The sequence below is a fragment of the Schistocerca cancellata genome, chromosome 9, assembly GCF_023864275.1.
Source record: "Schistocerca cancellata isolate TAMUIC-IGC-003103 chromosome 9, iqSchCanc2.1, whole genome shotgun sequence".
Classification (NCBI taxonomy): Eukaryota; Metazoa; Arthropoda; class Insecta; order Orthoptera; family Acrididae; genus Schistocerca; species Schistocerca cancellata.
Window position 1 is genome coordinate 485,781,560 of NC_064634.1, and position 22,429 is coordinate 485,803,988.

The 22,429-nt window shown below is 46.2% G+C and overlaps 1 protein-coding gene across 1 annotated transcript in view; it reads right to left on the bottom strand.

Moving 5' to 3' along the window:
- Positions 1-19,494: 19,494 nt before the first annotated feature.
- LOC126100946 (uncharacterized) overlaps positions 19,495-22,429 on the bottom strand; it is a 162,824-nt gene continuing 159,889 nt past the window's right edge. The window contains exon 8 of the mRNA XM_049911607.1: positions 19,495-20,072. Coding sequence (XP_049767564.1) covers positions 19,592-20,072 — 481 coding nt within the window. The 3' untranslated portion in view covers positions 19,495-19,591. The remainder of the gene's footprint in view (positions 20,073-22,429) is intronic.

Below are 22,429 nucleotides of genomic sequence, written 5' to 3' on the forward strand. Positions count from 1 at the left end.
AAGAACACCGTGAATTCATTGTCCCAGGAAGGGGAAACTTTATTGACACATTCCTGGGGTCAGATACATCACATGATCACACTGACAGAACCACAGGCACATAGACACAGGCAACAGAGCATGCACAATGTCGGCACTAGTACAGTGTATATCCACCTTTCGCAGCAATGCAGGCTGCTATTCTCCCATGGAGACGATCGTAGAGATGCTGGATGTAGTCCTGTGGAACGGCTTGCCATGCCATTTCCACCTGGCGCCTCAGTTGGACCAGCGTTCGTGCTGGACGTGCAGACCGCGTGAGACGACGCTTCATCCAGTCCCAAACATGCTCAATGGGGGACAGATCCGGAGATCTTTCTGGCCAGGGTAGTTGACTTACACCTTCTAGAGCACGTTGGGTGGCACGGGATACATGCGGACGTGCATTGTCCTGTTGGAACAGCAAGTTCCCTTGCCGGTCTAGGAATGGTAGAACGATGGGTTCGATGACGGTTTGGATGTACCGTGCAGTATTCAGTGTCCCCTCGACGATCACCAGTGGTGTACGGCCAGTGTAGGAGATCGCTCCCCACACCATGATGCCGGGTGTTGGCCCTGTGTGCCTCGGTCGTATGCAGTCCTGATTGTGGCGCTCACCTGCACGGCGCCAAACACGCATACGACCATCATTGGCACCAAGGCAGAAGCGACTCTCATAGCTGAAGACGACACGTCTCCATTCGTCCCTCCATTCACGCCTGTCGCGACACCACTGGAGGCGGGCTGCACGATGTTGGGGCGTGAGCGGAAGACGGCCTAACGGTGTGCGGGACAGTAGCCCAGCTTCATGGAGACGGTTGCGAATGGTCCTCGCCGATACGCCAGGAGCAACAGTGCCCCTAATTTGATGGGAAATGGCGGTGCGGTCCCCTACGGCACTGCGTAGGATCCTACGGTCTTGGCGTGAATCCGTGCGTCGCTGCGGTCCGGTCCCAGGTCGACGGGCACGTGCACCTTCCGCCGACCACTGGCGACAACATCGATGTACTGTGGAGACCTCACGCCCCACGTGTTGAGCAATTCGGCGGTACGTCCACCCGGCCTCCCGCATGCCCACTATACGCCCTCGCTCAAAGTCCGTCAACTGCACATACGGTTCACGTCCACGCTGTCGCGGCATGCTACCAGTGTTAAAGACTGCGATGGAGCTCCGTATGCCACGGCAAACTGGCTGACACTGACGGCGGCGGTGCACAAATGCTGCGCAGCTAGCGCCATTCGACGGCCAACATCGCGGTTCCTGGTGTGTCCGCTGTGCCGTGCGTGTGATCATTGCTTGTACAGCCCTCTCGCAGTGTCCGGAGCAAGTATGGTGGGTCTGACACACCGGTGTCAATGTGTTCTTTTTTCCATTTCCAGGAGTGTAGATACGTTTGTCATACATCCCACATTGATTTATGTGGTTATTTCATGCAGAGTTGCTTGCCTGCTAGCACTGAGAACTCTACGCATTGGCTAGCTGTCGTTAAGTGAGGGTGTCGGCCACTAGACCGTGGTGAGAAGTAATGCCTGAAATGTGGTATTCTAGGCACATTCTTGACACTGTGGAGCTAGAAATATTGTATCACCCAATGATTTCAGAAATGGAATGTCCTATGCGTCTAGTTCCAACTACCATTCTGCGTTCAAAATCTGTTTATTTAAGTGGTGAGGCCACAATCACGTCGGAAACCTTTTGACATGAATCATCTGAGCACAGGTGACAGCTCCACAAATGCACTGCTCTTTTATGCCTTGTATACTTCATGCCACTGCCATCTGTATATGTGTGTATTGTTATCCCATGCATTTTGTCACCCTTCAATGTACCTCTGTAAGTATCACAACTGTTACCGGGTCTAAGGTCAAGAACAGCGAACTTGGTGACGAAAACCAGTAGGAAATATTGACCGAAACATTCCTGTCAAAAAACCCATGATGTTGATTGTTGGTCTGCAGTAAGTTCAATGTAGCCCTGAGGCCTAGGTTCACTACCAAATTGATGTAATATATTTAAAAAAGTAAATGTGTCGTAATGTGAAGACGCAAACGCTGTGACCTACTTGTGTTAAACAATAGTAAACGTTTCTAATGCACAGTTCTTGCTACAGTTGGTATTGCTTTTTTAATTTTGTACACCTCTCGACTAGTAGTCGTCATCCATATTGAATCAGTGTTCTAGCGGTTAGAAACGACAACTAAATTCAGTGTCAGTAACAAAATACTTGTGAGAGTACTCAATGACAAGATTTGCATGGCAAAACACTTCAGTTTGTGACTTCACAGCGATCTACCATTTAAATACGCATACAGTACCACAGCTCATAGAAAGGAAGGCAATTTTCGAGCTGGCTTAGGAGAACCCTTAATAAAATCATCCTTTTGCACAGTCATAATTATGCCCAATGCACCTTGTTTTCTGTCTCACTGCAGTTGAGATAAACTCTTGTGTGGGCATACTGCTAATATTTTCACAGCAACAATCTAGTATGTGCAGCATGCAGGACTGTGCTGTAGAGGTTCGAGGAGAGACACCTGTACGTGAAGTCAGGATAATTGCTGGGAACCTGTTAAGCGTCAACGACGCTAACAAAACGTTAATAGATTCAATTATTTATTCCTAATCTTTGCAAGTCGTCCGTCTTTTGCACCAATCTCAGCAGATATGTGTAGGATTACAGCAGATGCTTGTCCAGTCATCTAGCGATCGTACATTCAACCGAGGTTTAGTGACAGTTGGTGCCATGGCGGGTCACCAGCAAAGAGGTGCAGCCATTGCCCATCATGAAGTGTTCTCTGAAATGTCCTCAGTTCCACTCCAAATTCTGCGATGACCCTTGATGATCCAACCATGATGCACCTGGTGTCGATAGTCATGTGGCCACTTGATCTTCTCCCCATCCCTGATAGATTTCAGCACCTACAATTACCTGAGTGCTGGACAGGAACGTGAGCTGAATGAGGTCCTGTTGTTGGCTCCTGTGTTGAAGTTCAGTGCTGGCAGCACCTTGCGATGTGGTGTTGTTGAAAGAGAGTCAGTTGCCCCCCATCAGTACATGTTAGGCAGCGAGAAGGATGAAGTTCATCAGGTGAACGTCATCATCTCAAGCTCATCTTGAGTTGTTTCACAGACTGTGTTTGAGCATCTAGGACGTAGATTCACTACAGTACAGCAATCATGGAATTGTAAATGGTGCTAATCAGAACGATAAACTTACGAGTTCAACGAGATTTGTGGTCTTTAAAGGCGACTGGCATCAAGTTTCGTTCATGAAGTCTGCATGTGTCTTCTGCAATATTTACTTAACAAGCTGTTAACTGCCACTTGCTACGTGCTCTTGTGAAACAGGGTGAGCTTCTTGGAACATGTATTATGAGCTAACAAATATGCTTGTCTCATTCGTTTGGTTTTCTGTTGCAGCTTCCTTTCTGCTGAATGTGTATCCACAGTGGGCAGACAGTGTCATGGTTTGATGATCTATTTTTGATATACTGGCTCGCACCTCTCTCTCTGGTATGCCTTGATTTTGCCTGTGTCAGTGTGAATGAGTTTTAATGAAAATTTCCTAATTTCTTTCCCTTACTATTCTGTGCTGTTGAGGGGTATATTTTCGACATGTAGAGCTACCCGTACTTAATACATATTCAAAGACCCACTGAGAATGTACTTGAACGGTTTATTATTTGGTATTACAGAAAAAGAAGCGCAGTTGCTATAGGTAACTTGTAAACAGCAAAAACAGTAACCAAGGAAAGGAATAAATATAAAAAACAAAAGCTATAACTCCAAGCAGTAGGCAACAACGTCATTCAGCGCTCCAAGCGGCGTATTCAGACTTGTCGGTTTACGCCATTCATTTGTTGCTGTGCAGTCATTGACTTCGCCACACAACTGTATCTATGGATGGCGCGGACAGAACTAACGAGCGCGGACGCAGCAGTTGACGTGAGTAGCGGCCGCTACAGGAGCCCTCTTGCCCCCTTGGTGAAAGCGGAGCGTGGTGCGCCTTCTCTGAACCTGGCCAGAAAGTGGACATGTCGTCCGGAGTGGGTGGTGCGTGAAGGTTCTGCATCGGCCTGTTGTGGCGGCGGTGCTGGAAGTCAAGGTGTTGCATCTGTCAGGCGTCGAGCTCTTGACCATAAGGTGGGTGATGCCTTGAAAATGTAAGCTGGCTTCACTCTGCTAAGAGACATGGTGGCCTGTTTGTCATTTACTATGGTGACCATCGTGTGTGTGTCTCTGCGCAGGACGCGATGGGGTCCAGTATTCAGTAGCTGAGTAGTGGCTGGACACAGTCTGTACGTAACAGCTTTCGAGGTTGTTATGCACAAAAGTTGTTGGACAACTACACTCCTGGAAATGGAAAAAAGAACACATTGACACCGGTGTGTCAGACCCACCATACTTGCTCCGGACACTGCGAGAGGGCTGTACAAGCAATGATCACACGCACGGCACAGCGGACACACCAGGAACCGCGGTGTTGGCCGTCGAATGGCGCTAGCTGCGCAGCATTTGTGCACCGCCGCCGTCAGTGTCAGCCAGTTTGCCGTGGCATACGGAGCTCCATCGCAGTCTTTAACACTGGTAGCATGCCGCGACAGCGTGGACGTGGACCGTATGTGCAGTTGACGGACTTTGAGCGAGGGCGTATAGTGGGCATGCGGGAGGCCGGGTGGACGTACCGCCGAATTGCTCAACACGTGGGGCGTGAGGTCTCCACAGTACATCGATGTTGTCGCCAGTGGTCGGCGGAAGGTGCACGTGCCCGTCGACCTGGGACCGGACCGCAGCGACGCACGGATGCACGCCAAGACCGTAGGATCCTACGCAGTGCCGTAGGGGACCGCACCGCCACTTCCCAGCAAATTAGGGACACTGTTGCTCCTGGGGTATCGGCGAGGACCATTCGCAACCGTCTCCATGAAGCTGGGCTACGGTCCCGCACACCGTTAGGCCGTCTTCCGCTCACGCCCCAACATCGTGCAGCCCGCCTCCAGTGGTGTCGCGACAGGCGTGAATGGAGGGACGTGTCGTCTTCAGCGATGAGAGTCGCTTCTGCCTTGGTGCCAGTGATGGTCGTATGCGTGTTTGGCGCCGTGCAGGTGAGCGCCACAATCAGGACTGCATACGACCGAGGCACACAGGGCCAACACCCGGCATCATGGTGTGGGGAGCGATCTCCTACACTGGCCGTACACCACTGGTGATCGTCGAGGGGACACTGAATACTGCACGGTACATCCAAACCGTCATCGAACCCATCGTTCTACCATTCCTAGACCGGCAAGGGAACTTGCTGTTCCAACAGGACAATGCACGTCCGCATGTATCCCGTGCCACCCAACGTGCTCTAGAAGGTGTAAGTCAACTACCCTGGCCAGAAAGATCTCCGGATCTGTCCCCCATTGAGCATGTTTGGGACTGGATGAAGCGTCGTCTCACGCGGTCTGCACGTCCAGCACGAACGCTGGTCCAACTGAGGCGCCAGGTGGAAATGGCATGGCAAGCCGTTCCACAGGACTACATCCAGCATCTCTACGATCGTCTCCATGGGAGAATAGCAGCCTGCATTGCTGCGAAAGGTGGATATACACTGTACTAGTGCCGACATTGTGCATGCTCTGTTGCCTGTGTCTATGTGCCTGTGGTTCTGTCAGTGTGATCATGTGATGTATCTGACCCCAGGAATGTGTCAATAAAGTTTCCCCTTCCTGGGACAATGAATTCACGGTGTTCTTATTTCAATTTCCAGGAGTGTATTATCAAAGAAGTCTTCCAGCCACTCACATATCAGTGAACTTGTTGCATATGCTTATACCTTCGTTAACAGCCTGTAATGGTACACCATGTCAAATGCTTTCCAGAAATCAAAAAATATGGAATCTGCCTGTCACCCTTCATCCATAGTTCGCAGTATATCATGTGAGAAAAGGGCAAGCTAAGTTTCGCACGGGTAATTCTTTCTCAAATCATGCTGATTTATGCACATAAGCTTCTTAGTCTCAAGAACGTTGTTATATTCAGACTGAGAATGGTTTCAAGGATTCTTCAGTAAACAGAAATTAGGAATATTGGTCTGTAATTTTGTGGGTCCATTCAGTGACCCTTCCTATATACTGGAGTTACTTGTGCCTTTTTCCAATCGGTTGGGACTCTGTGCTGGGAGAGAGATTCACGATAAATGCAAGTTAGGTAAAATCGAACTACGATTCCATTTCGACCTGATGATTTATTTACTTTGACTTCTTTCACTTGTTTCTCTACAACATGAATGCTTACTACTATGTCTGCCATAAGGGAGTCTGTCCGATGATCAAATGACGGTATGTTTGTACGATTCTCCTGTGAGAAGTCTTTCTTGAACGTGAAACTGATAAATTCGGCTTCAGTTATGCTATCTTCAACTTCCACAACACACTGGTCAACAAGGGACTGAGTGGATGCCTTAGAACTGCTTAGTGATTTTACATAAAACCTGATTTTCCTTGAGTTGTTTACCAGATCATTAGCTAATGTATGACAGGGGTAATTGCATACTTCACGCAAAGGTCTTTTCACAGACGCCAGAATCTCTACTAATCTTCGCTTTCCATCATTAATGCGTTCCCTTTTGAACTGAGAGTGCAACAGCCTCTGCTTCATCAGCATACACTGAATTTTGGTAAACCATGATGTGTCTTTTCCATCCTTTCTCCAATTACTAGGCATATAATTATCCCAGCCACGATTTACAATCTGATTATACTTTGCCCATAATTCCTGCACATCCATCTTACTGGAACTAAGTGATGCCAATTCACTGCCTACGTGAGATGCTAATAACTGCTTATCCGCTGTATCTAGCAGAAACACTTTCCGAGCCTTCATGGCTAATTTATTAATTTTCATAATCGTAGTTCCTATGATGACATCATGATCGCTAATCCCCATTTCTATACTGACACTGTCGGTAAGATCTGGGCTCTTTGTATCTACAACATCTAAGATATTTCCATTGTGTGTGGGCTGCCGAGCTAGCTACTAAGCTTTCAGAGATCCTAGACGACTGGAAAACCATGATGTTGTCAGATGAGTCCAGATTTCTGTTGGTAAGAGCTCATGGTACGGTTCGTGTGTGACGTGGACCCATAAAGCCATGGAACCAAGTTCCCAACAAGGTGTTGTTCATGCTGGTGGTCGCTCCACACTAGTGTAGGCTGTGTTTGCATGGAACAGACTGGGACCTCTGGTACAACTGAACCTACCACTAACTGGAAATATTTATGTTCAGCTACTTGGAGACCATTTTTAGCCATTCATGGACTTCATGTTCCCAAATAACGATGCAAGTCTACGACTGTTTGCGATTGGTTTGAAGAACATTCTAGACAATTTGAATGAAGCCTTGAGCAGCCGCTGGTGTAGTATCAGAGCAGCAGCAGTGCAGTAGCAAGTTGCATATTTAGCTTTCATATTTCTTTTGTAGTTTGATTTTTAATTTCTTTCCGAGTGTTTGTGCGCTTGCATATTTAATTACATAAAATCCTTGCGTATTCTCGTATTTGAGAGGAATAATATTGCTTATTGATAACCGTAGAGTATAAATTCGCGGAGTCGTTAGATATTAGCAGTAGGATGGATAGGGTGTGTGCGTGCTGTGTGCGAGCGCAGGAGGAACTGGCCACGGTTCGCGAGCAACTGAGCGTGCTGTTGGCCACGGTCAGCCGCCTTCAGGCTGCTGCCTCGAGGTGCAGTGACAGCGGAGGGTCTGGCGCGTCGCTTGAGACTAGAGATGGGGGATCCGCTCTTGAACTAATTCATAGAGTTTAATCTTTCAAAGGAGTGAACAATCAGTGATTCAGAAAAAAAGAACGGTAGCTCCAAACGTTTCCTACGGCAGAGAGAGAGAGAGAGAGAGAGACGGAGCATATCAGCAGCGCCTCTGCTGGTCAGAGCACAGTGCACGCCACACAACACAGCCAGTGCCGGCCTCTGCCCTGCTTCTACCTTGGCTGCCTGCATTGTGCAGTGCCCCATTGGATTTTGTGTTTCACATATGCCGTGCCGTCTCTGTTTGTCGTCTGCTGTGTGCAGTGTCTGGCGCAGCTTAACTTCGCATCGCACTCTGTCGGCGATCGTTTCAGTCGCACGTCCTGCCCTCTGGACAGTTGATGCGAGCAACAGGACAGAGAGCCACCTAGCGGATAACATAGGAACTACTTGCAAAAACCTGCTCGCAAGGGAACGGACGATTTGTCTCGGAGCGGGTGAGTTCACTGCTCCCCCCACCCTCGGAACTCGCCCGCTCAACACTCACCCCACCGTCTCGACTCTAGCCAGAGCGTTGAGCAAAGCGACTCAGGTGTCACTCTGGTCTCTGCGGTCTCAGCTCATGCAGTAATACAGCTCGCAGCTCGACCTGCTCGACTCAGCGCCTCTGCATCGGAGTTCGTCCCCACTGGATATTGTTCTTCATAGTAATACTGCTATGTATATTACATTATTATGTTATGTATACATCAATTGTTTTTATTTTATTTTTATTTGTTTAAACTGATTAGATTAGGTTCCTGATGACTCCTCTTACTATAGGATTTTTATTATGGACACTCGAATTTACGCTTTAATTACGAGCGAACCGATAAACGTATCGCAAAATGTGATACACCAATATTTTCCTTGTTTTATTCTGCGTAAGGCTATATGCAACACTTTCGTTTTACAGTCAAATTTATATATTTTTTTCTTATTCTGGTACGGATTTTGCGATTTTAGGCGTCTTCGGAAGGAAATGTTCACTTTAAAAACATATGGCTTGCGATGTATTTGTATGAGGTTAATGAAATTTTAATACATTATAGCCAAATATATTATTAATGTAAATCTCAAGTTACAACATTTTCCGATCACCCAAAAAACCACGATAGTGCAAAATAAATCAATAATCAAAAACTTTGTCATATCGTGGAAATTTCAATAAACAATACAAAAGTCTTACTCATTATCTGTGTTACTTCAAAATAGGATCAAATAAGATCAAAATACAAGTATAGTACTGGAATAAACCAAGTTTAAAGGGCAATGTGCCTTCCATTTATTTTCTATTGTAAATGAGTGGTGAGTCATGAAAAAGAGATAATTCATTTCAGGGAGTGAACAGTTCTGATCCAATCTCTGAAAAGAACAGTTTTGCCCATCTCTACTTGAGACACCCCAGGTGTCGCTTGCTGCGTCTGCTGACTCAGCCGACGAGGCACCTTCTAGTGTACCCGGCGCGTTGGGGCCACCCTCACCTCAGGGTGAGTGGCGGACTGCAATGTGTTCGCGTCGCTCGAGGCGGAGGGCGAATGTGGAGGCTGGCCTCGCCCGTTCGTCCTGTCAGTGGGCAGGTGGCTGCTCCTTCAGCAGGGCCCGAGCAGGCACACAGGGGCAAAGGCTTGCTGGTTATTGGGAGCTCCAGCGTTAGGCGGGTGATGGAGCCCCTTAGAGAAATAGCGTACAGCGCTGGAAAGAAATCCAACGTGCACTAGGTTTGTCTGCCGGGGGGCCTCATCCAAGATGTGGAGGCGGCCTTGCCTGCGGCTATCGTGGGTACGGGTTGCAGTCGTCTGCAAGTCGTTGCTCACGTCGGCACCAATGATGCCTGTCGCTTGGGTTCTGAGGCGATCCTCAGTTCGTACAGGCGGCTAGCGGATTTGGTGAAGACCGCTGGCCTCGCACGCGGGGTGCAAGCAGAGTTCTCTATATGCAGCATCGTTCCCAGAGTGGTCGGGGTCCTTTGGTTTGGAGCCGAGTGGAGGGTCTCAACCAGAGGCTTCGTCGACTCTGTGACGGTTTGGCTGCAGATTTCTAGACTTGTGCTATTGGGTGGGGAATTGTAGCACGCCCCAAAATAGGTCAGGGGTGCACTACACAAAGGAAGCGGCTACTCGGGTAGCAGAGTACTTGTGGCGTGCACATGGGTTTTTTTTAGGCTAGGCAGTAGTGCGAGTTGTCCTGATGAACACTCGCCAGTCGACGTGCAGGCAGGGAAATCAGGACGCGCTCAGTGTAATGACACTTCAGCTATCAAGATATTAGCAGTAAATTTTCAGAGTGTTCGGAATAAAGTTCCTGAATTTACTGCCCTCCAGGAAGCGTGTGGCACGCAAATTATTCTCGGGACTGAGACCTGGCTGAACCCTGAGATAGCAAGTTCTGAAATATTTAGTGAGGGTTGGAACGTGTATCGGAAAGACAGATTAGACACCGTAGCAGATGGTGTCTTCATTGCAGTTGACAAAAATATTGTGTCTACTGAGATCGAAGTAGAGTGTGATTGTGAAGTTATCTGGACACGTTTAACAGGGCTAGGGGAAATAAAGTCAGTTGTGGGGTGTTATTACCGGCCACCAGGTTCCACCGTGGCAGTTCTAGAATCATTCAAAGGGAGACTACACTCTGTATCGCAGAAGTACCCGGATCATGCTACACTCCTGGAAATGGAAAAAAGAACACATTGACACCGGTGTGTCACACCCTCCATACTTACTCCGGACACTGCGAGAGGGCTGTACAAGCAATGATCACACGCACGGCACAGCGGACACACCAGGAACCGCGGTGTTGGCCGTCGAATGGCGCTAGCTGCGCAGCATTTGTGCACCGCCGCCGTCTGTGTCAGCCAGTTTGCCGTGGCATACGGAGCTACATCGCAGTCTTTAACACTGGTAGCATGCCGCGACAGCGTGGACGTGAACCGTATGTGCCGTTGACGGACTTTGAGCGAGGGCGTATAGTGGGCATTCAGGAGACCGGGTGGACGTACCGCCGAATTGCTCAACACGTGGGGCGTGAGGTCTCCACAGTACATCGATGTTGTCGCCAGTGGTCGGCGGAAGGTGCACGTGCCCGTCGACCTGGGACCGGACCGCAGCGACGCACGGATGCACGCCAAGACCGTAGGATCCTACGCAGTGCCGTAGGGGACCGCACTGCCACTTCCCAGCAAATTAGGGACACTGTTGCTCCTGGGGTATCGGCGAGGACCATTCGCAACCGTCTCCATGAAGCTGGGCTACGGTCCCGCACACCGTTGGGCCGTCTTCCGCTCACGCCCCAACATCGTGCAGCCCGCCTCCAGTGGTATCGCGACGGGCGTGAATGGAGGGACGAATGGAGCGAATGGAGACGTGTCGTCTCCAGCGATGAGAGTCGCTTCTGCCTTGGTGCCAATGATGGTCGTATGCGTGTTTGGCGCCGTGCAGGTGAGCGCCACAATCAGGACTGCATACGACCGAGGCACACAGGGCCAACACCCGGCATCATGGTGTGGGGAGCGATCTCCTACACTGGCCGTACACCACTGGTGATCGTCGAGGGGACACTGAATAGTGCACGGTACATCCAAACCGTCATCGAACCCATCGTTCTACCATTCCTAGACCGGCAAGGGAACTTGCTGTTCCAACAGGACAATGCACGTCCGCATGTATCCCGTGCCACCCAACGTGCTCTAGAAGGTGTAAGTCAACTACCCTGGCCAGCAAGATCTCCGGATCTGTCCCCCATTGAGCATGTTTGGGACTGGATGAAGCGTCGTCTCACGCGGTCTGCACGTCCAGCACGAACGCTGGTCCAACTGAGGCGCCAGGTGGATATGGCATGGCAAGCCGTTCCACAGGACTACATCCAGCATCTCTACGATCGTCTCCATGGGAGAATAGCAGCCTGCATTGCTGCGAAAGGTGGATATACACTGTACTAGTGCCGACATTGTGCATGCTCTGTTGCCTGTGTCTATGTGCCTGTGGTTCTGTCAGTGTGATCATGTGATGTATCTGACCCCAGGAATGTGTCAATAAAGTTTCCCCTTCCTGGGACAATGAATTCACGGTGTTCTTATTTCAATTGGCTCTGAGCACTATGGGACTTAACATCTATGGTCATCAGTCCCCTAGAACTTAGAACTACTACTTAAACCTAACTAACCTAAGGACAGCACACAACACCCAGCCATCACGAGGCAGAGAAAATCCCTGACCCCGCCGGGAATCGAACCCGGGAACCCGAGCGTGGGAAGCGAGAACGCTACCGCACGACCACGAGATGCGGGCTCTTATTTCAATTTCCCGGAGTGTATATTAGTCGGAGACGACTTCAACCTACCTAGTATAGACTGGGATGTCTATGGATTCATTACAAGTGGTACAGACAAGCCGCCGTGTGAATGAGTTTTGAACACATTATCCGAAAACTGTCTTGAGCAGCTAAATCGACAGCCAATGCGTAATGGAAATATTTTAGATCTGGTAGCCACAAACAGACCAGACCTCATCGACGGTGTCAGTGTTGCGACAGGGATTAGTGATCATGATGTTGTCATTACGACTATGGTTACGAAAGTTAAAAAACTTGGTCAAGAAGGCTAGGAGAGTATTCTTACTAGAAGGAGCAGATAAGCAGTTGTTAGCATCCCACTTAGTAAATGAATCGACTTCATTTACTTCCGGTACGATGGACGTGGTAGAATTATGGGCAAATTTTAAACACATTGTAAATCACGCATTGCACAAGTATGTGCCGCAAAAGTGGGTTACGGACGGAAAATACCCACCGTGGTCTAACAGCGCAATTCGGAGAATGCTCAGGAAGCAAAGACAGTTGCACTCGCGGTGCAAGAAAAATAGGGAGAATGAGGACAGGCAAAAGTTAGTAGAGATTCGTGCTGCTGTAAAAAGAGCGATGCGCGAAGCATTCAACCACTACCACCGTCATACCTTAGCAAAAGATCTTGCTGAAACCCCAAGGAAATTCTGGTCTTACGTAAAATCGGTAAGCGGGTCGAAGGCTTCCATCCAGTCACTCACTGATCCGTGTGGCCTGACAACGGAAGACAGCAAAACGAAAGCTGAAATTTTAAATTTAGCATTTGAGAAATCTTTCACTCAGGAGGATCGTACAAACATACCGCCGTTTGAGACTCGTACAGATTCCCGTATGGAGGACATAGTGATAGATACCCCTGGGGTTGTGAAGCAGCTGAATGGGTTGAAAATAAATAAATCTCCAGGTCCTGATGGGATTCCAATTCGGTTTTTCAGAGAGTACTCTACTGCATTGGCTCCTTACTTAGCTTGCATTTATCGCGAATCTCTTGCCCAACGTAAAGTCCCGAGCGCCTGGAAAAAAGCGCAGGTGACGCCTGTATATAAGAAAGGTAGAAGGACGGATCCTCAAAATTAGAGACCAATATCCTTAACATCGGTTTGTTGCAGGATTCTCGAACATATTCTCAGTTCGAATATAATGAATTTCCTTGAGACAGAGAAGTTGCTGTCTATGCATCAGCACGGCTTTAGAAAGCATCGCTCCTCCGAAACGCAACTCCCCCTTTTTTCACATGATATCTTGCGAACCATGGATGAAGGATATCAGACGGATGCCATATTCCTTGGCTTCCGGAAAGCCGGAAAGCATTTGACTCGGTGCCCCACTGCAGACTCCTAACTAAGGTACGAGCATGTGGGATTGGTTCCCAAGTATGTAAGGCTCGAAGACTTCTCAAGTAATAGAACGCAGTACGTTGTCCTCGATGGTGAGTGTTCATCGGAGGTGAGGTATCATCTGGAGTGCCCCAGGGAAGTGTGGTAGGTCCGCTGTTGTTTTCTATCTACATAAATGATCTTTTGGATAGGGTGGATAGCAATGTGCGGCTGTTTGCTGATGATGCTGTGGTGTACGGGAAGGTGTCGTCGTTGAGTGACTGTAGGAGGATACAAGATGACTTGGACAGGATTTGTGATTGGTGTAAAGAATGGCAGCTAACTCTGAATATAGATAAATGCAAATTAATGCAGATGAATAGGAAAAAGAATCCTGTAATGTTTGAATACTCCATTAGTAGTGTAGTGCTTGACACAGTCACGTCGATTAAATATTTGGGCGTAACATTGCAGAGCGATATGTAGTGGGACAAGCATGTAATGGCAGTTGTGGGGAAAGCGGATAGTCGTCTTCGGTTCATTGGTAGAATTTTGGGAAGATGTGGTTCATCTGTAAAGGAGACCGCTTATAAAACACTAATACGACCTATTCTTGAGTACTGTTCGAGCGTTTGGGATCCCTATCAGGTCAGATTGAGGGAGGACATAGAAGAAGTTCAGAGGCGGGCTGCTAGATTTGTTACTGGTAGGTTTGATCATCACGCGAGTGTTACGGAAATGCTTCAGGAACTCGGGTGGGAGTCTCTAGAGGAAAGGAGGCGTTCTTTTCGTGAATCGCTACTGAGGAAATTTAGAGAACCAGCATTTGAGGCTGACTGCAGTACAATTTTACTGCCGCCAACATACATTTCGTGGAAAGACCACAAAGATAAAATAAGAGAGATTAGGACTCGTACAGAGGCATATAGGCAGTCATTTTTCCCTCGTCCTGTTTGGGAGTGGAACAGCGAGAGAAGATGCTAGTTGTGGTACGAGGTACCCTCCGCCACTCATCGTATGGTGGATTGCGGAGTATGTTTGTAGACGTTGTAGATGTAGGTGTAGAATGAATGATTTGGTCATCCAGATTGCTGGGCATGAATCTCATTGAGCATTTATAGGACGTAATTGAGAGGTCAGTTCAAGCACAAAATACTGCACTCGCAACACTATCGCAATTATGGATGGCTTCATTCCTGCAGATAGCTTCCAACGACTTCTTGAGTCCACGTCACGTCGAGTTGCTGCACTACAGTGGTCAAAATAAGGTTCGACACGATATTACGAGGTATCCCATGATTTTTGTCACCTCAGTGTAAGTGAGCACAAGCAGTGGAAGCTTAAGCCATTCCGCTTAAGCCATTCCGCCATACCACAGGTTGCCATTCACAGGCCTCACATGACCGTACCGCTACCGTTGTATTCTTTCTATCCATTGTACAAAAGTTACATCTGTTCCCATTATTCGTTTAGTATCTTCGTTTCGTACCCTGTTCATCATTCTCGCTTGAGCAAACCTTGTCCAGTACAGCATTTCCACTGCGTGAACCCTCTCCTGTTTTCTGTGTCAGTATCCACACTTCTGTGTCATGTCACAACATCTTGCTTAAAAAACCTTGTAAAGCCATTTCTTTACAACTTCAGTACATTGTCACTTCATATCATTCAGAATTTATGATAGTCAACATTGTGATAATATTGTTGGTATTCGAGTTGATGTCATAATATCAGTTACCTATCTCATCAGATTTTATACCGTATGGGACAGTTACATTTTCTGGTAGTATTCTTTTAAATTGTTGTGCAGTTGTGTAATTATTCGTATACAACAAACCACTGCAAACTATTACATGGCACTGCATCAGTGTTTGGAATCAAGTAGGCATGACGACAAACAATACACAAGTATCATGAGCAGTTTAAATAATCTTGACAGGTCAGTTTCCTGTAGACGAATGGGTAACTGGGATGACTAGGGAGAGCCCTGTTGGATAAATATAAAAAACAGTCGGACTTAAAGGTAAAATGTCCAATGATTCTGCTGGTTGCTTTGTTTATCAGTGCAGAGACCTACTCAACAATGTAAAGGAGATTATGATGCATTTGAAGGCATTGTATACAGTCTCTTTCACCAGTCATGAAAGAAATCAATCAATATTTGTATTCTGTTCACTGCACATTGCTCAGCTGGGTTTCTGAACCCTTCTGCGTCACCATCCACACTCTGTAAAGCACTGATGTGCATTGCAGAGTATATTTCCCATGGTACAACATAGTAATATCTCTTTCTCTTTCATTTGCGAATGAAGTGCTGGAAGAATGACTGCTATATTGCCTCTACACATGCTGTAATAGTGTGATCTTAATTTCACTGTCCTTTATATAGATGGCTGTAATGTATTCCTGGGTTCCTGAAGTGATACTAGTTTTCCAGTCTTTTGAATGTCCTATCTGAGGATAGTTTGCTTCTTTCTCCAACTGTCTCCCAGTTCAAATTTTGAGTATTTTTGTGACACTTTCCCATGGACCAAACAAACGAGTGAGATATCATGTCGCTCTTTTTGCTCATATTTAATATCTCTTGGTAGTTCTATTTGCTATGGGTCCAAGACACAAGAGGAATACGCAAATGTGGATTGTACAGGGATGCCTAAGCTTCGTTCATGGTCTTGCTCCATTTACAGTTTTCTGCCTATGAAACGTAATCTGCCCCATAAATTATCTACAGCAAGCATTAGAAAATTTTAGCCAAATGCAGGAAGATCTGCAGCGCATAGGCACTTGGTGCAGAGAGTGGCAACTCACCCTTAACATGGACAAATGTAATGTATTGCGAATACATAGAAATAAGGATCCCTTATTGTATGATTATATGATAGCGGAACAAACACTGGTAGCAGTTACTTCTGTAAAATATCTGGGAGTGTGCGTGCGGAACGATTTGAAGTGGAATGATCATATAAAATTAATTGTTGGTAAGGCGGGTACCAGGTTGAGATTCATTGGCAGAGTCCTTAGAAAATGTAGTCCATCAACAAAGGAGGTGGCTTACAAAACACTCGTTCGACCTATAATTGAGTATTGCTCATCAGTGTGAGATCCGTACTAGGTCGGGTTGACGGAGGAGATAGAGAAGATCCAAGGAAGACCGGCGCGTTTCGTCACAGGTTTATTTGGTAACCGTGATAGCGTTACGGAGATGTGTAGCAAACTCAAGTGGCAGACTCTGCAAGAGAAGCGCTCTGCATTGCGGTGTAGCTTGCTTTCCAGGTTTCGAGAGGGTGCGTTTCTGGATGAGGTATCGAATATATTGCTTCCCCCTACTTATACCTCCAGAGGAGATGACGAATGTAAAATTAGAGAGATTCCAGCGCGCACGGAGGCTTTCCGGCAGTCGTTCTTCCCGCGAACCATACGCGACTGGAACAGGAAAGGAAGGTAATGACAGTGGCACGTAAAGTGCCCTCCGCCACACACCGTTGGGTGGCTTGCGGAGTATAAATGTAGATGTAGATGTAGAAGCCAATGTGATTGTTATTTTCATACCCTTACAAACTGTTACAAACAGGTATTCATATAAGCTAATTGATACGTGTTTTGAATGACTGATTCTGATACGGATGAGCTCCTCATACACGTCCAGGGTCCGAGGGATGTCTGCTGGCTGCTGGGTCATCCTCTGCCTTGTGGCGTCATATAGATGTTCCATGGAGGCGAATGCTGTCAGCACACTGCTCCTCCAGCCGTTTTGCCAACTTTCTATACCGTAGAGCTGCTACTTCTCATTCAATCAGCTTTTTCTCTTGACGTCATGAGGTTGAATGCACACAGTTCCAGTTCTCTCAAGAAGAAAACATCCGTGGCTGTTTGAGGAAATGAAACTGGATCTGACCATGGCAGCGATCTATGCTAACACGCAGCTATGGAGGCATACACTGATACTGAAATTACGTGATACCATGTTTTTTGCATTTTGTGACATGCACAATTTTACATTTCCGATCATTTAAAGCAAGCTCTCAACCTTTGCACCACTATTAAATCTGGTCAAGATGTGAATATTTGTGCAATTTTTGTATCATAAGGCACTTCATTATAGATAACTGAACAGTCTGCAAAACCTGCGATTATAGACACTGTCGTTAACATGCTACACAAACAGGTCACAATACACTTCCTGGGGTACAACTGACGTTCTTCTATTTCCATTTATCCAAGATAACTTTCTGTATCCTGCCTACCAAGAACTCCTCAATCTAGTCACAAATTGTGTTCGATATTCCACATAATTACACTTTCATTAACAATCTTTGAAGAGAAACTAAGTTCTCTGCTCTTTGGTAGTCCGGAAAGTGATGAAAGTGCACTTTAGATCACAGGCTGAAAATGCAGAGAAAGGGAAAATTTTCTGTACTACACTGTATCAAGCTGTCTGCCTTATCCATTTCCTTCATGGTGCCATGTGAGAAAAGTGCAGGATGGACCTCACTTTACCTTTGTTTACGAAGTTCTTGCTGGCTGGCAGGGTATGCTCATTCTTTTGGAAACACGCATTCAATGAGTTTTTTAAACTATTGAAAATCTGTATTGCCTGTACTAGTTACATGCCAGCTGTACATAGCACATACAAAATCTCTGTCATCAGTACAAAAACAACCTTTTAATCTCTATTAAATGAATACTTCACATCATGGTTTGAATCTGAAACTGATAACTGTTATATCCTAGCCAGTAATGCCAACCGAGCCCGCTGCCAAAAGGTTGGCAGCATCAAAGTCCGGACGCCGTCCGCATAAGCAGCGCCAGCGATACAGGAAATCGCCGCAAGTCTGCACGCGCCACCGCTGGCTTCTGGCTTCTTAAGCGCTGGAGTCGCGAGCGCTAGGACAGTTCTGTATTCGCCGCTCAGTTGTATACTCGCCATCGATTTGTGTACTTGCTAGTCAGTTGTGTGTTCATCGCAGCAGAGTTGTTGTTTGTCGTCAGCCGACGCTGACCTAGCCGCTCCGACTCGAACTAGACAGATTTCTGTAGACACGGAGTTCACTACTGTGTTTCTGTATCTTCGTTAATAAAGATATGTACCGACTTTTATTTAATCAGAGTGTTTGGGTTTTCATCTTTCTGTTCACTGTTCCAGCGGACCGGTCGGCCCGCTATTAAAAGTGTGGCGGTGACTTCGTAAGCCGTTTCTACAGCGAAGTGTTTGTCGCTACGAACGCCGCCACAAAAATAACAGATTAAGTGAAGGACATTGGAGGTATAGCCGATCGACATACAAAAGTGTGGAAAGCTCACTGTCTGCAGCTGTTGTTCCTTGCATCAATACGGGATAGCTCCATTCTTGCAAAAATTCATAAAAATTATTCTACTTTACTATCTACTGGCTTCTGTCTCGGGTTCTTCGGCCGACTTTTATCTAATGATTTTACTGACGTGGTAATACATCTTGTAAAGGCAGCATCACAGCTGTGTAGGGAAGATAGGACTACAGGTTCTTCTACAATTCTTATTACTTAAAAAAAAGCGGCAATAAAATGATACTGAATGTTGCTGCCAATATCAAGTTGTAATTGAATGCACTCTCCTCTGAACATTCTGTATTGCAGACACATGGTTAAATTCAGTTTAGGATGAGAACTTATGTTGTGTGGATTTTGCTAATAAAGTAAAACTTTAACTACAAACACAAATTACCGCACAATCTGCACAATAGACAAAGAAGTAAATTAAGTCACAGATCTTAACTGAATATGCATTGCAACCATTGAACTTAATGGCATTGAACTTAATGTTAAGGTGAAATTTACAGTAGTTTCTAACAGCACTAAACACGCTCCGACTAAGTAATTTTCAGTAATGAAATATTATAAATAATTAGTATTTATTAGTAATTGAGTTAACATGAAAGAAAGTTGGCTCCTATTATTTGCATTTGATTATAAATATTTATCTTTGTCACATTTGTAGTGGTGTTATCTGAGTAGTTATATGTGTTACATAAGTATGGGTACAAAGAATGACTGCAGGTTTAACATTTTTGCATTCTTTATTTAGAAAATAATGAGAAGTAATGTACTTAAGATCTTCTAGTTCTACTGAAAACATGTTTGTTGAACTGCCAGTTTCATCTTAGCAAGTCCACTAAGTGATGCTGGTTGTACTGCCTGGCGATTTCCAGTGGTGTGTAACCCTCGTTGGTTCTGGCCTCCTTGTCAGCTCCTGCATCAAGCAATACAATCGCCACATCTGCACGGCCGTGCTTTGCAGCTTCGTGCAGCGGCGTCATCCCCTCCTGATTCCTGACACTGAGATTGGCGGAAGATGCCAACAGCAGCTGCGCCGCAGCCGCCCGCCCGCCCCACGCAGCCCAGTGAAGAGGCGTGTTCTTAACCCAGTTCCCGATGTCCTTGTCTGCCCCCGCCTCCAGCAGGCACCTCACCGCCTGTGTGTATCCTCCCCAGGCTGCCCAGTGCAGCGCGGTATTGCTTTTGTCGTCTTTCGCCCCAACGTCTGCCCCAGCAGCCAGCAGCGCCTGCAGCTCTGGCACTGCGCCGTTCTTAGCTGCCTCGATCAGCCTCCTGCCTCTCTCCTCCACGGAAAGGTTCCTGTCAAAAAGAGATAAATTTTCACAAATTTCTTCCAACACACAGTTCTGATGCAGAATGCTACGACATAAGTGGGGCTACGACCAATTTTAGGAACACATCTGTCCAATGACAACTGACGAATCTGTAATTTTCTCCCTTCTAAAATACAGAACAGTGGAAAAGACACTTTAAAACAAGATACAGATGTACAATGGTATCATGCTCTCAAAGACTTCATCCACTCTCACATAAAACTTCCTACATTCCATCTCTCAAGTAACTGATTAGACACCTCCTAGCAAATTGTTACCCAACATTGCATTCTTTCGACCACATTTCCCACTCTCATGTAATGGTTGCCCTCAACTGAAAGGGATGCCCCATCCAGCCAGTCTGCTGTGTGCATCACTCTCTGCCATTGCTTGCAAATGGGACACACAAAACTAATCACTAATCTCTCCATTATGGCAGCAAAAAGATTCAGTCCAGTTATTCAAAAATTACTTGACACACACCAGTAAAAAGAAACCTACTCTTTGCCAGGAAACCGTTAAGTCGAAATATTTGGGATATAGCAATGGCAGTAATTCATCTTCTCAGCTCTCCTGCCCTGCACAGAGACATTTATCAGACCATGTACATGCACACACACACACACACAGAGAGAGAGAGAGAGAGAGTTACACTTTTAACTACATTCTTGTTGTGATATGCCTCAAGGCAACAGCAAAACCTTCAGGTTACGAGAGTAAATAGAGCATGCACTTCCTCAGTTAACATAAAAAAATACAGCTACAACTACATCTGGGCTCCTGAACACAGTGTAGACCTCACACTACTGATGTAGCTACTGAGAAACGCACCATGCCATTTACATGAGACAGATTCATTACAATGAACCTACCAGAAAACACACTCTGATACTACAAGCTGTGTTTTGCATGTGCTTCAGAGTAAAATGTAGGAAATTCTTTAAAAACTAAATGCAGATAATCACAAATTAAGTGCATTATTCTGCCTACTGAGATGTTATAGGTGATAAATCCATTATCCATCAATCGGGCAACTAATTTTTGCCTTCCTGTAAATATTATGTGCAAATGGAGGTGCTAATGTTGTTTTAATTGGAAATCACATACCCCATATACTAAAAATTGATGTTAGTGTTCTGGCAGCAGTGATCTTTCCTGTGGGATCACAAGGCAGAATATGTTAATTATGTTGACTGAACAATGGCCAACAATTTGGAAGCCGTTTGCCCCCACAGTGTTTTAAAGCAGTGGACCTCGTGGAGGCTGTGCATCTTTACCTGCCTCTGGTGTGTACAGCAGTTCACTTGGATCCCAAGTTTGACATGATATGTTAGCAACAATGCTACTCCATTTTAAAACGCACAAGGCGTTGACATAGATTAAAATGACCTGTACAAATTCAAGAAATTCTGCAAATATGCGCCAAACACTGAGCTGTGAAATGAGGCACTTTAGCATTGAGCTATTTCTCATACAGACATTTGTCTAAAATTACTGCTGCTATAACTCTAACTGCTTGTAAAGCGATTAGCACATATAGCTTACCACATGCTCTCATGGTACATGTTACGAAATATGCGCTTTATGCTGGCTGACTCATCATCACTTGTGGTGCAAAAACCCCTATATTTCAATCTAACAGTTGCCCTGGATGGCAAGGTATTGGAAATCTCTTTTCTGTTAGGAAAATCTCAGCCGAATACATCATCTACGGTGGAAAGATATCCTGCTTTCTATCTATTTGGGTACTGAGCCAGTGGTGGTTGGTTGGTTGTTTGAGGTTTAAGGGACCAAACAGCAAGGTCATCAGTCCCTTGTTTCAAATGTGGTCCATTCCGCTAATCTGACATTTCAGGAAAGTCAGAACAATAAAAGGGAAAAGGCTAAAAACGTAAAGGGGCAGTCATGTTGTCAATGGTAAAAACAATACGAGGGAAGTCAGCAAGAGAACGAACCCAACGCTATGCTGAAGCAGCATAGGCAAGACCACCTGTGACTTAAAAGGTACAACCGCTAGAACGTAGAAGTAAGTATGGGAAAAGGAGACTAACCAATCCTTAAAAAAAAGAAGGGTAAAAACAGAGTAAAAGGGAAAAAAAGAGGATTTCTGTCAGGGAGGCGAATCGGGAATCTCCGAACATTGCTTACAGTGGGAGACACCCAAACACTCACCGCCCTGTCCCAACACCAGAGAGAGATTAAAAACCTTAAAACTGAGAATAAAAACCACTTTCCCGGAGGAAACCGAGAACCAGAGAGACCATCCGGGAATCGTCAGCCAACACCAAAGGTAAAGTGTGGGGGAGTCTGTACTTAGCACGCAGAGCCAAAAGAAGGGGGCAT